This window comes from Eumetopias jubatus, unplaced genomic scaffold (genome assembly GCF_037043125.1).
Source record: "Eumetopias jubatus isolate StellerSeaLion01/CBP00866 unplaced genomic scaffold, mEumJub1_p1.0 scaffold_3, whole genome shotgun sequence".
NCBI classification, from domain to species: domain Eukaryota; kingdom Metazoa; phylum Chordata; class Mammalia; order Carnivora; family Otariidae; genus Eumetopias; species Eumetopias jubatus.
The window spans coordinates 28,369,019-28,384,261 of record NW_028274809.1 but is presented as its reverse complement, the minus strand read 5'-3'; the positions used below and the strand labels follow the sequence as shown (position 1 = coordinate 28,384,261).

At 36.3% G+C, this 15,243-nt stretch overlaps 1 protein-coding gene across 1 annotated transcript in view; it reads left to right on the top strand.

Moving 5' to 3' along the window:
* The window catches only part of PTH2R (parathyroid hormone 2 receptor), a 74,879-nt gene that overhangs the window by 28,381 nt on the left and 31,255 nt on the right, over window positions 1-15,243 (top strand). The window contains exons 5-7 of the mRNA XM_028112179.1: window positions 5,718-5,815; window positions 10,038-10,227; window positions 11,419-11,572. Coding sequence (XP_027967980.1) covers window positions 5,718-5,815; window positions 10,038-10,227; window positions 11,419-11,572 — 442 coding nt within the window. The remainder of the gene's footprint in view (window positions 1-5,717; window positions 5,816-10,037; window positions 10,228-11,418; window positions 11,573-15,243) is intronic.

The window sequence follows — 15,243 nt, the reverse complement described above, 5'->3', positions numbered from 1 at the left end:
AACGTGCCCTCCTCAATACCCATCACCAGGCTAACCCATCCCCCTACCACCCTCTTTCTTTCTTTCTCTCTCTCTCTCTTTCTTTCTTTCTTTTCTTTCTTTTCTTTCTTTTCTTTCTTTCCTTTCCAGTAGACTCTACACCCAGCGTGGAGCCCAACATGGGGCTTGAATTTGTGATCTTGAGATCAAGACCTGAGCTGAGACCAGTAATCTGACACTTAAGTGACTGAGCCACCCAGGCACCCCCAAATATTTTCTATAAAAAGTTTTAGTATTTTATTAACTGATAAGAATATGTAGTAAACAGTTTTTTTTTTTTAAGATTTTATTTCTTTGACAGAGGGAGACACAGCGAGAGAGGGAACACAAGCAGGGGGAGAGTGGGAGAGGGAGAAGCAGGCTTCCCACGGAGCAGGGAGCCCGATGTGGAAGTCGATCCCAGGACCCTGGGATCATGACCTGAGCCGAAGGCAGATGCTTAACGACTGAGCCACCCAGGTGCCCCAAACAATTTTTTTTAAAGGAACAAGAGGCAAAATCTTTTGCTTTCAGTTAGGAAAAGTAACTGAGTAAGATGCAAAATCAGCAATTTGTAATAACTCATCAGTGAGTTGAGGATGCCAAGAAGTCTAAACGATCCTAATTCTAGAAGTGGGCAGGCCCTTCCTATAAGAGAAGAGACCCATGACTGCTATTAATCCCTGGGTCTGTAGCAGAAGAGGAACAACCAGGTCATAGAAGGGGATCGAAAGAAAAGAGCCAGGCTCTTAAACCAATAGTTTTTTTTTTTTTTAAGATTTATTTATTTATTTGAGAGAAAGAATAAGCGAGCTGGGGTGGGGTGCAGAGGGAGAGAGAGAATCCTGAAGCAGACTGCTGAGCCAGATGCGTGGCTGGACCCCAAGACCCTGAGATCACTTAGCTGAAACCAAGAGTCTGTTGCTTAACCAACTGTGTCATCTAGGTGCCCCTTAAACCAACTTTTAACAGCCAAGGGTTAGCATATGGGCTTAGAATCCCAAGTAGTGAGCCCCATTCACAGTGAACCATCACCCACCAGACGATTTTTCCCTATGGGGCCTTCACTGAGTGCATGGAGGCCATGTGCCAGAGGCTGGGGACAGCGCAGGTGGGCTAAGAGAAATTTCCCAAGAGGTGCAAAGTACTCTCAGAGTGAAAGGCAGCAGTTAGCCAAAGTCATGGGACAGAGTAGAGGATCTGAGAGACATACTTTAAGGCACATGGTGCATGATTGCTACAGCCCACATGCCAGGGAGGGGCAGGAAAGCAAAGTAAAATCCCTAGCAACTCAAAAAACTGATGGATAGTTCAAATAGCCGCAAAAGTTCTATGGCTTGGAAAATGTCAGGTGGACTAAAATCCATATAATGGCCACTAGAGGCTGCTAGTGCTAAAATCTTGAGGTCAGCTGAAGGAGTCTTGATTCTGCTCTCAAAACGCAAAACCAGGATCACAAAAAACATGAGACAAAAACTACAACAAAGCTCAACTTAGTTTAACAACAAAGTAATCCAGCTTCCTTACCCAAGAAGCCTGACGGAGGATGAGGTCTGCCTTTTCAGGCAGTTGACATCATATACTTCAGTCTCTACTATTCTTTTACTTACAGGGCCTGGAATGTGATACAAAATTAAAAGGCAGGGACCCAAAATCTGGAGTAAAAATAAGAGCAGAAAAAACTAGATGATCCAGATGTTAGAATTTGCAGATAAGTACTTAATAATAACTATTATAAATATGTTAGATGATTTGGTGAAAAAGGTACATAAAACAGATGGGAAAATCAGAGAAATAAAAACTTCAAAAAATAATAAAATAGAAATTCTAAAATTGAAATATTCAATTCAAAAATGAAGAATTCATTTAATATGCTCAATAGCATACTAGATACAGCATGATAAAGGATTAATGCCCTTAAAAAGAGGTCGATAGAAATTTTCCAACTGAATATTAAAAAATATTTTAATTTATTTAGGAGAAAAAATAAATTAAAATAGCGGAAGCGTCTGAGGCTTGTGAGACAACATGTAATTGTCTAACACATGTGAAATTAGAGGTAAAGAGAGAGAACTGGACAAAATAAATATTTGAGGAGACAATGGCCAAGAATTTTCTAAATGGATGAAATTAATCAACCTGTATGTTCCAGATTTTTAGCAAACCCAAGGCAGGATAATTAAAAGAAAATCATACTTAGATATATCATAGTTAAACTGCTGTAAATCACAGTCAAAAGAAAACTTAAAAGTGGACAGAGAAAAAGGGCATATTAGGGAACAGCAATAAAGAAGATGTCTGCCTTTTACTCAGGAAACAACGGAGGCTGGAATATAATGGGATGACATCTTTAAGGTGATAATATGCATAAAGATAAAGGGAAAATAATGATACTTTTCAGACAGAAAACATCTGAGAGAATTCATCTTCATCATACCTTCAGTATGGGAAATGCTCAAGAAAGTTCTCTAGGTCAAAGAGGAATATGCCAGATGGGAACATAGATTGGTAGGAAGGAATGAGGAAGACCAGAATGGGTGTATATATATATATATATACATATGATATATGATATATGATATATATTCATATATATATGAATAAAAATGACAGACTAAAATAATAAAACTGTATTCTTATCATCCTTATTTACTACTGTACTTACATCTATCTTTATATCTTTATAATTCATTTAAATGTCTATTGACTGCTTAAAGCACACATAGTAGTCTCTTACTAAGGTTTATAAATTATGTAGACAAAATCTCTTGTATGTGCTGCTGAAGTGAGCACTATGTAGACAAAATCTAAAAGGGCAAAGGCTGGGAAGCAAAATTGAGTATACATTTGTAAACTTTTTATGTAGTTTGTGAAATAGTTCAATATTACTTAAGTGGAGGCTCTGGTAAGTTCAGGATGCATAATTGCTAAAAATTAATACAAGTGAAAGATTAAGAAATAGTTAATTGACACCACCCCCCCAAATAAAAGGTAAGGAAGTAGGTACAAAGGAACAAAGATAGGACATCTAGAATGCCAATACCAATGTGTTATATTTAAACCCAACATAGCAATGATTGTATTCAATGTAAATGAACTAAACAATCACTTAAAAGACAGAATGGGTAATAAATGTGTAACTTAAGTATATACCGTCTGCAAGAAATGTACTCTAAATATAAAGATACAGATAAATATGAAGATCATAGATTTGTTGAAATTAAAAGGGTGGATGAGTTATATGCAGTGCTTACCCTAAGCATAAGAAAATGGCTGTGGCTAAGTAGACTTCAAGACAGAGTATTACTAAGTTGGAGGGACATATCAGAACGGTAAAAGAATCCACTTACCAGAAAGAAATAATGATCCTACATATGCATGCGTTTAGGAACTTCATATTGCATAAAGCAAAAATTGTCAAAGCAAAAGGGAGACATGATCAAATCCCACCATGTTGAAATTTATAAAAATACCATTCTCTCAGTAATTGGTAAAACAATTAGACAAAACTTCCATAGGATAACCTTACACACAATTTGATGAAAATGCCATTTATAGAATACAAACACTATAAAATTCACATTCTTTTAAATTACACATCAAATCTTCAAGATTGAACATATGCTGGACTATAAACAAGTGTCAATAAACCTCAAGATTAAAATCATACAGAGTGTATTTTCTGACCACAAAAGAATTAATTGAAAATCAATTGAAATAAAATATGTGGACAATTCACAAATTGTTGGAATATATGCCATCCATGGCAAAAATTTGAACTGAGTAATTATGAAAGTTGAATATATCAAAAAATTGGGGGAAACAAAAGCGGAGCTTAGAAGGAGATTTATAGCTTATCATATGCTTGATTAGATTATAGTTTCATTATATGCTTAATTATAGCTTAATTAGAAAAGAAGAAAGGTAAGCATTCAGTAGTCAAAGACTCCACATTAATGGTACAATGTAATACATAGATCAACCACCAAAAGCACGATACAAAAAGGGACATCAAAATGGAATTCTACAAAATGTTCAAGTAACACACAGGGTGGCAGGAAAAATAAAACAGAGAAATGAAAAATAGAATGATAGAAAATAAAAAGATAAAATGATGGACTTAGCCTTAACATATCAATATTATATTTAAAAAATGGTCTAATTATACCAATTAACAGAGATTGAAAAATCTATTAGAAAATGTGACCCAAATGTAAGCTGTCTACAAAGTTTGAAACATTTTATATATACTGATATACATAGGTTACATACATACCATGCAATAGTATTCAGCAATAAAAAAGAACAAACTTGATCTATACAACAGCTTGAATGGATCTTGAGGTCATTATTGTGAGTGAAAAAAGCCAGTCTCAAAAGGTCACATACTGTATGATTCCATTTCTATAACACTTATGAAGTGACAAAATTATAGAGGTAGAAAACATTAATGGTTGCTAGGTGTCAGGGATGCTGGGGAAGAGGGGTCTATGGGTGACTTTAAAGGACAGCACAAGGCAGGTCTTCAAGGTGGTATACAATGGTTCTGTATCTTGACTGCAGTGCTGGTTACAAAAATTTACATATGTGATAAAATGACACAGAACTATAAACACACAAAGTGCACCATGTCAAATTTCTGCCTTTGATATTTTAGTATAATTATGTTAAGATGTAACCATTGGAGAATACTGGGTGAAGGATAAATGGTACTTTTTTACTATCTTTTCCAGTTCTTGTGAATTTATAATTATTTTTAAAAATTACAAAGGAATGGACCATTGATTCATGTAACAATAATGGTGAATATCAAAAACAGTATGTTGCCAAAAAGAGTATATACTAATTATATACTATCTAATTCTAAGAAGTTTAAGAACAGTCAAAAAGTACATGAAGTACATGAACAGATGCTGCCAGTTTGTGATGACAGAAATTGGAACAGTAGTTAGTTACCTGGGAGTGAATGCTGGGTGGTTTTTTGGCTGGCAAGGTGCACAGCAAACATGGCTTGTCAAAGCCCATCAAAGTGCTCACTTGAGACCTGTATATTTTATTTCATGTAAATTACAGCTCAATAAAAAACTTAAGGAAAACTAGAAATAATATTCGAAAAATGACATATTGTTTTTACTAGTTTCCTCTTACAATAGCCCTGTAACACATGTTTTGTTTACTTCAACTATCACATTAGGTATACAATTTCAATTAATTAAAATGGACAGTGCAAAAATTCACTAAATAAATATTGCAACATTTAATTTGACCTCACTTAAGCAAGAAATGCTGAATATTATTATTATTATTACATCTTTAACTCTGACTTGAGGGGTGTCTGGGTGGCTCATTTGGTTAAGCGTCTGCCTTCAGCTCAGATCATGATCTCAGGGTCCTGGGATCAAGCCCCTCATTGGGCTCCCTGTTCAGCGGGGAACCTGCTTCTCCCTGTGCCTTCATCCTGCTCATGCCCCCCCACCAATCTCGCTGTCTCAAAAAAATAAATAAAATCTTAAAAAAAAAAAACCAAACCCTCTGACTGGAATTTAGGAAATAAAAGAAAGGCCAGATGAATAATCTATGTTATATAAATGTGATAACACACTGCCCGTCTCTAAACAGGAAGAAGCATTATTTTTAGGTTTATCTACATCTACTTGTTAAAAAAAGCTATTTTTCTAATTAAATCTCTTCCCCTTCAGCAAGAATTCTTTGAACGCCTCTATGTCATGTACACAATTGGATATTCTGTCTCCTTTGGTTCCTTGGCTGGGGCTATTCTCATCATTGGTTACTTCAGGTGAGTGATTCCCAATCCCTTTCTCCATGAAGGGACAGGTTCTGTGTCCTACACATAGAAGACACAGAGGTCTCACAATTTCTGGCCCAAATACTTTTCCCAGCACAAGTTTTTGAATTCAGCCTAGTGTTATAATATTATTTGGCTTTGAAAATTTATTTTTCATGAGGAAATTCAGGGTTTTTATTGTTTAAAAACTAAAAAAATGTTCAAAAATATCAAAGCAGTATGAAACCATTAAGCCTCTAGATCTGCACTACAGTGTATTTGTTTGCAAAAGGCTGCAGAGTAGAGCAGAATGAGCTACAAAGATTTTCATTCATGATGCAAAGACTTCATTCTTCCCAAATGATTTTGGTGCCATTGGACAGAAATTCATTTTAAATAATCTCCCAAATGATCTGATATTGTATCTAAAGAAGTTGTATTTATTGCTTCTGTTATGGTTTATTTTTTCCACTGAAACTTTTGACCAATTCAATTCAATTTAATGTAAATCAGTACAAAATTTTGAGCACCAATATTGAGATAAAACAGTACACAACATGGGGCGCCTGGGTGGCTCAGTCATTAAGCGTCTGCCTTCGGTTCCGGTCATGATCCCAGGGTCCTGGGATCGGGCCCCGCATCTGGCTCCCTGCTCGCAAGGAAGCCTGCTTCTCCCTCTCCCACTCGCCCTGCTTGTGTTCCTTCTCTTGCTGTATCTCTCTCTGTCAAATAAATAAATAAAATCTTTAAAGACAAAACAAAACACAGTGCACAACATGTATGGGAAATGTGTACTCAGGATGCTTGCAGCTGGTTTGTGATACACATATCTGAGAAAACAGTGTACAGTGTGAGAAATGGTGTGATTCAGGTGGTGTATGGTAATTGGGAAGGCAGAGTATGGGAATGAAGTGAAATCTCAAAAGATGCATGACTCTAAATAAGATTTAACCAAAAGAGAATACTGGGGGACAGAATTCCAAACCTAAGTTTAGATCAAAAGCATGGAATGTTTGAGACTGCAGAGTTTTGGTGCAGCTAAGTGATGGGCAGTGAGACTGGAGAGGTAAGCAGGGTTGAGAATGTTTTGAGACCTGTGGGTTATATGAAGAAATTTGAACTTTACCCTAAGAGTGATGAGGAGCCATTGAAGGATTTTAAGCAGAAGAATGACATGAAAGTCACTTGTGAGGTGGAGTGTGAGTTGGTGGGAAGCACAATAGGAAGCCCATTTGGAAGAGGCTGTTAGAGTAACTCAGGACAGGAAGATGGTGGCCTGGCCAAGGGCAGTGGCTTTGACGATTGGATAGAAAGGGAAGATCTTGAGGTATATTAATTAAGACAATACAATTTTAGGAATTTAGTGCTAAATTATACATGGGAAAAGGAAGGAGGGTAGATGACATATTTAAAAAACAATGTTTTATATTTTGTTTCCTATCATCTTACAATCCCCTCTTCTTTGAAACTTCTTCTACCTCTTTTCGCTGTTTTTCTCTTTGGATTTATCACTATCTAATGTACTATCTGATGTTTTACTTATCTTTTTATTTTGTTTATTTCTTTTTATTTTTTATCTCTCCCTCTAGAATGTAAAGCCACATGAGAATAGTTATTTATTTATTTATTTTTTGCTCATTGTAGCATTCTTAGTGGTTGTAATGTACCTGATATATAGTGATGCTTAATAAATATTTGTTGAATTAATAAATAAATGACTAGTTTAATATTCCAACTACTTCTTCTAAAGCAATTACTCATCTTATGACAGTATAGTTTATATATCCAAAACTTTTTCTTTATTGATTCACTAGTCCATTGACACAACAAGCTTTTTCTCTACCATATATGATAGACTCTTTTTAGTATTCATGGAGGACAAATTAAGATATGTTACAGACTAGAAAAGCAGTATAGGGCGCCTGGGTGGCTCAGTTGGTTAAGCGACTGCCTTCAGCTCAGGTCATGATCCTGGAGTCCTGGGATCAAGTCCCACATCAGGCTCCCTGCTCAGCAGGGAGTCTGCTTCTCCCACTGACCTCCCCTCTCTCATGCTCTCTCTCTCTCTCAAATAAATAAGTAAAATCTTTAAAAAAAAAAAAGAAAAGCAGTATATATGAGAGACTGACTCGTTAAATGATTATCAAATAAAATATTGTTAATACTATAGTACAGGCTTTTATAAAGGGTTTTGGGAACAACAAGGAGGCTAAAACTGACTAGATAAGAGAGAGAGACTTCCCAGAAAACACTGACATGTGAACTGATGTTGCAATGATGAGAAGGAATTCAGTATATTCCAGATGATGGGAACAGAATGTGCAAAACTGAGAGTTAGGAAGGAGCAGTATAGACTCTGGGAACACAGAAGAGTCCCATATGAATGCAGCATTTGGTGCATAGGATGGAGTGGCCATATAGGAATGACTAGGAAGAAACTAGATTTTGTGGCACTGGTTTTGCCCGTCTTTGTCAAAGGCTTTGAATTTTATCGTGTAATGGTAGAGAATAGGGAGCTAATGAAGTTTTTAAAGTAGAAGGGAAACACAGATTTGTGGAATTATGGAGGGGTTCCTCAAGACAGCCTTGTGAAATTGGCTTGGCAGTATTATCCTATTTTACAGACCGAGAAACTGAAGTTCAGTGTCCAAGGTCACAAAGTCATAGGTGGTATGGCTGGAAACAGAACCGTCATCTTCCAATTCCTATCCGGAGTTCATTCCATTATACTAAGTGTAGCTCTGGTTGTTCAGAATAATAGCTGAGTATTTATGAGAAAAAAAGCTACATAACGTTTCAGGAGGATACAAATCACTAAGTAGTAATTCTTCAATTTACATAGTAATTTATCACTCTGTTTAACAAATTCTTTCTATAATACTTTTTATATAATTACTATACTATATAGCAGAATGTTACACAAAAATTTCAGAAACTCTTCTGTTTCACAAAACAAAATACTTTTTTATTAAGATAATAAATAGTGTTGAGTCTTCTAAAAATCAATACCTACTTATATACTGTGATAGCACTATTCACAGTCAATAATTTCCACAGATACCTGATAACCCTATATGGTCAAATCCCACTCACCTGTGAAGACACTCCCCAAAAGGAATTGATTAATGAGGAGGACTGTCTGGGCACAATGGACATGTATACATGCCCTCACCATACTGACAAAATAACATTTCCAAAATGTCTAAATTTAGCTCATTCTCAGTTGGCCTATGCCTACTATATTATGAAATGTAAAAATATATTATTGGATTAAAAATTTTTTACTCTCTTACACTTATGTACTTTGTCCTTCCTGGAAGAGAAGTAGTAATAGGGTGATCATTGTACAGGAAAGCTGCCCTGTCTTACAGTCAAGCAATGGTAGAGCTGGGCCAGATTCTACAATCCTTTCTTAAGAGTGTTTTTAAGAAAAGTTATCTTTTGGAGTTAGCTTTTTGTACAGGAAATTAGTAATACTATATCTACTCCTATGTATGTTATGGTTTAACTTGTGTCTAAGATTCTTTTATAAACCCAAGATTTTTATGTTAAAGTAAGCTTGTTTACTCTTTAACATTACTAGGACATAAAGTTGTGTAGTGTTACCAAAATATTTACTTTTTCTTGTAGAGTATGTGTTGAAAATGTGAAAGCTCCACTTTTTTTTTTCAAAGGTTTTATTTATTTATTTGAGAGAGCGTGGGCAAGTGAGAGAGAGAGAGGGAGAGAGCACAGGAACAGGGCGAGAGGGAGAAGCAGAGTCCCCACTAACCAGGGAGTCCAATGTGGGACTCGATCCCAGGACCCTGGGATCATGACCTGAGCTGACGGCAGATGCTTAACTGACTGAGCTACCCAGGTGCCCCTGAAAGCTCCATTTTTAAATAATATTTATCCCTTTTCAAAATGGTTCTCCAGTAGTCATTACTTATTACTTATTAATTATTACTTTAATATATATTTTAGTATAATGCTTTAGTTTAATATAGCACAATTGTTAACTCTGCAAAATCGGGATAAATACAGTAGTAGATCAGGTTAAATTTGAAATTATTTCTCAAAGAGTTACATTTTAGTTTTTGATCCCAGTTGTTTCAATTGGAAATAGATAGTAATGGGTTTCTGTCTTTGTTCAGGCTTACTATACTTTCTTCTTTTTTGTTACATTTATGTATTTTCTTTACCTATGTCTAATTTCATCCAAATCTAAATACTGAATATTTTCTCTCCATAGACGATTGCATTGCACTAGGAACTATATCCACATGCACTTGTTTGTATCTTTCATGCTGAGAGCTGTAAGCATCTTTGTCAAGGACAAAGTGGTCCATGCTCACATAGGAGTGAAGGAGCTGCAGTCCCTGTTGATGCAGGATGACCTACAAAATTCCATAGAAATGCCTTCTGTGGACAAATCAAAATATGTAAGTATTTTCACCATTTTCTCTCATTACTGATTCCTATAACATTACAGACAACTAAAATCTTACAGGCCACTAAATCTTAACTTGTTTTGGCTTATGTAATCTCTGAATTAACCAAGATAGATGACTAATTTATATGATGATATTTACTACCTCAATTCTGTCCTTAAGCTTTACGCCTAATTACTCATCATCTTAGACTATTAAAAGTCTTGAGCTCTTTCCATAAGAACATTCTGGCATGGAAACTTCAAAAATCACATGACTGGAGTGCATTTGATGTGGAGCTCATACTAGCTTTCATGGCTTACCATGTTCAAAAGTAAAGAGCCCACTTGCAAAACCAGAAGTGTGTTATTTTAAAGCCCACAACATTTACCTTCTTTACTTTAGATTCAGACTTGTTCCAATATAAGATTCCAGGGTACTTGATTCTGCTCTGAAATGTCCTGGTGTTATTTACTAAATAGAATCACTCAGTAATTCAGTTAATTAGATCACTGATGTGCTATATCTGGGAATTAAGTATAAGAGATTATATGTCTTGATAGTATGAGTTAATGCCCTTTCTGTGGCTTTGGGCTTTGCCCTGTAACTTTGTAGTCCCTGCTGATTCTCATTCTGTGCTGGTTTTGGTGACTTGTTTTATCCCACAGAATGAAATGGAAGTGACGGTGTGCCAGTGAAAGGTAGAGCTCTGTGAATGAGCCTAGCCAAGATTAGCGGAGGCTGGCCCAGATCAGCAGAATCACTGAGCCAATGCATAGGTTCATAAGATGTAGTAAATGCTTATTATTTTAGCCATTGACTTTTGGGGCGTAAGAAAGATGAGAATAAAATAAAATCATGGTAGAATAATGGCTACTATTTTCTTCTTTATGCTTTTCTGTATTTTCTAATTTTCTCTGATGATCAAGTATTATTTTCATAAATAGGAAAAATCAAATTAAAGTGATTTTTTTTGGTAACTTCTAAAGGAAAAATATCTTATTTTAAAAACAGAACTGAGCCCATAGTCTTAGAGATGTTGTCTTAAAATAACTTTGTTCTGGTCTCATTCAACACTCTTGGCTTTCCTACATACAGGAAACAGATCATAAAAAAGAAATACAGAACTACTTTTTCATGGTCTGTTGCATGTAGTATAATTAAGAGTTCTAAAATGATGCAATTCTGGTTTATTTGTAACAGATTGGGTGCAAGATTGCTGTTGTGATGTTCATTTACTTCTTGGCTACAAATTACTATTGGATCTTGGTGGAAGGTCTCTACCTGCATAGTCTAATCTTTGTGGCGTTCTTTTCGGACACCAAATACCTGTGGGGCTTCATCTTGATAGGCTGGGGTAAGGTATTTTTGTTTCCTTTCCCTTTAAACTGGATTATGGATTTCTGTTAAACCTACTGATGGAAACAAAGGCAAAAGAAAAAATTAAATTTCCTTACTACTTACAGCCCATTGACAAGTCGTTGAAACAGGCAGAGTGACATTCCTTTAGGAACTCAGCTGCCTTGATGTTGACACTTTCCTAAGGGCAAAAGGCAATCTTAGCTTAACATTATGCTGACTCCAAGATCCTGTAAGTCTTCTTTAACATATAAAAATTCCTTTGGAAACTTCCTTTATCTCTACTCCATAAGATACACATTAGCAATCATCCTCCAAGCATATGGCCCACTGATACTCATCTGAAGAGTCTCAGGACTGAGTTTTTACTAAACAGTAATAAATGACCTTTTCTTAACAATAGCTAGCCCCCTCAGGGTCCTGGAAACCATGTTTCCAAAATTCCTTAGGGACTTATGCTAGCCTTAACCCCCTCCGAACTTGAAAGTGTACAATCAGACACCTGTCACAACCGCAGTGCCGCTCTTTCTGCCCACGGGTCCTGTCCCCATGCTTTCATAAAACCACCTTTTTGCACAGAAGATGTCTCAAATCTTGACTGTTTGCTCCGAACCCCAACATTTTCCTGTATCACTTATCATTAGCATACTTTCAGCCATTTTCCTGAAATCTCTCCCTATCTTACCTTTATACCTCTTTCTTTCTCTTCCATTGTTCATTGGGAAAGTTATTAAGATCAAGTCTAAAATCCTCCCAGTGGTAACAAACTTTTCATCTTTAACTTATGGTTAGTGTTCTTAGGTCAGATTGTTGAGAGAATTCTTTGGTGGAAATATAAGAGAACACATTGAGAACTGCTACGCTCATGTCTTATGTCAATGTCCTGATTTAGCAATAATTTTATCCTAAATATTTTGATTTTTAAATTTCTAAGCTATAGTGATGAATTGTTGATTTGTATTTTTAGGTTGTATGATGAGAATACCAGAAATGAATTTAAAAGATCATCTTGACTGCATTTAATGATACAAATTACAAACTAATTATGTAGACTTACCATGTCTTTTGGAAGGAAATAATTCAAATTGCTTTCTGCATAAGTAATTTTTAAAAAAAGGATATTTAGCTCACATTCCAAAAATGCCTTCTCAGCACTACACTGGACTAGGCACTAACTCAACATGACATGGGGAAAGGATGTTGCTTGTTCAAATTTAAGAGAAATTGAAACTCATATGTGGTTACAATTAAGAAGCCTCATGATCAACAATTGCAGATCTCCATTGTTATTTTTATATCCACATTATAAGGGGCTCAGCATAAGAAAAAAATTAACTGAGTGGCTCAGGATTAAATTTGAAGGGCTTTTTTTTTCTCCTCCAAAATAAGAATGTTTCTTTGCTTGTTTGGCTTTAATATTATTTTTTTTAACATTTGAAAATGTGGAGTAGGGAATAATGCATTTCCTGCTAGTTAATGAGTAACCTTTTAGAAGATAAAGGGTCTATTTACTATAACATTTCATTTATTATGAAATTATTATTGTGAATAAAGTTCTATTTCTGAAGGCAGCTTGTCTGTTTTAAAGCTCTCCCTTTGACTAGCAGTTACTAAAAACCTAAAAAGGATATTTTATTTTTTAGGGTACTTTGGAAATTTCCTGAATAGTTTTTGATAGTTTGCCTTCAAATCAAAATTATATCTGTGTACCAATGATGTGGGAAACAAAGGCAGAAGAAAAATTATTAAATTTCCTTACTACCTACAGCCCATTGACAAGTCCTTGAAACAGGCAGAGCGACATTCCCCCAGGGACTCAACTGCTCAGTGTTAATACTTTGCTAAGGGCAAAAGGCAATCCTAGCCTAAGCCCCTCATCCTCCAGGATCCTCTAAGTCTACTTTGTTGTATAAAAATTCCTTTGGGAATTTCCTTTATCTCTGAACCCCCCAAGATACGTGTTGGCAGTCATCCCCCAAGCATATGGTCCACTGATATACATCTGAAGGGTCTCATGACTAAGGTTTTATTAGACGGTAATAAATGACCTTTTCCCAACAATAGCTAGCCCGCTCAAGGTCCTGGAAACCTTGCTTCCAGAATTCCTTAGAGACTTACGCTATCCCTAACCCCCTCCCAGCTTGAAAGTATACAATGGGCCGCTCCTCATGACCCCGGTGCAGCTCTTTCTGCCCAGGGGTCCTGTCCCCCGGGCTTTAATTAAATCACCTTTTTGCACCAAAGACTCAAGAATTCTTTCTTGAATTCAAGAATTCTTTTTCAAGAATTCTTTCTTGGCCGTCGGTTTCGAACCCTAACATCTTTCCTACATCACCAACCTAATTACTAGAAATTGGCAAAGGTGTTGATAGAAAATTCAACAATGAATGTAGACATTTGTCTGAGTTACATTTTATATTTTGGATTTCTACACCACTGGTCATATATAATAAATTCTTTTTTTCTCTATGTACTTACTGGTTTGATAGCCACTCCCCCAGAACTCTGACTTGGTCTCTATTGATGTGATTTGAAGTGGGGTTCCTGAGTGAATGGTCAAGAAGGAATTCTTGAGACATTTTTCAGGTGCAAAAACGTGCCTTTATTAAAGCTCAGCGACAGGACCCCTAGGCAGAGCTGTTCTGGGATTGTGCGTTGCAATTGATTATATACTTTGGAGTTGGAGGAGGTAAAGACAAAGGAAGTTTCCAAAAGGATTTTCATATGCTAAAGAAGACTTACAGGATCCTGGGGGGCCTAGCTATTGTCAAACTAAGGTTGTGTTTTCCCTTTAGCAAGGCATTAACATTAAGACAGTTGGGAGTTCCTGGAGGAATGTCATATTCTGCCTGCCTCAAGTATTTGTCAGTGGGCTGCAAGTTATAAAGAAGTTTAATTTTTTTTTTAAAGATTTTATTTATTTATTTGAGAGAGAGAATGAGATAGAGAGAGAGAGAGCACGAGAGGGAAGAGGGTCAGAGGGAGAAGCAGACTCCCTGCTGAGCAGGAAGCCCGATGCGGGACTCGATCCTGGGACTCCAGGATCATGACCTGAGCCGAAGGCAGTCGCTTAACCAACAGAGCCACCCAGGCACCCTAAAGAAGTTTAATTTTATCTACATTTCCTTTTGCCTTTGTTCTTCACATCCTCTATCACTCAGTCTGTTCCTCTTTAAAGTCAGGAGTTTGTCTCACTTAAACCTGAGAAACTAGTTTTCATACCTTTCTATGAAAAACAGAATGAAAAAAAAAAGTCCAGTGAGCTTCTGTATGCATATGAATTTCTTCCCTTCCTATACAAATTTATTGATTTGTTCACAAGAACTTTAGCGTTGGAATGATGACTACAGTAGAAGCATCATTACTTGAAGTGTTCTTTTCATCAGATGGTTTAAGAACCAACAAGAAAGCAAGTAGGCTTCCCATGGAAGCTTGCTTTGAAAAACATTTTACATGCGATATATCCACACACACTTAATCACAATATAAAACGCTAATAACCAGTCTTTATGGAATTATGGTTCCGCACTTGGTCTACCTTCTGATTCTTTGTTTGCAACTCCATTAAAAAAAAATTCTCTGGTCTAGGGTGTCTATAACTATAGTAATATTGTCTAAAGAATATCTCCCCGCTACTGGGGTGCCTGGGTAGCTCAGTCGGCTAAGGGT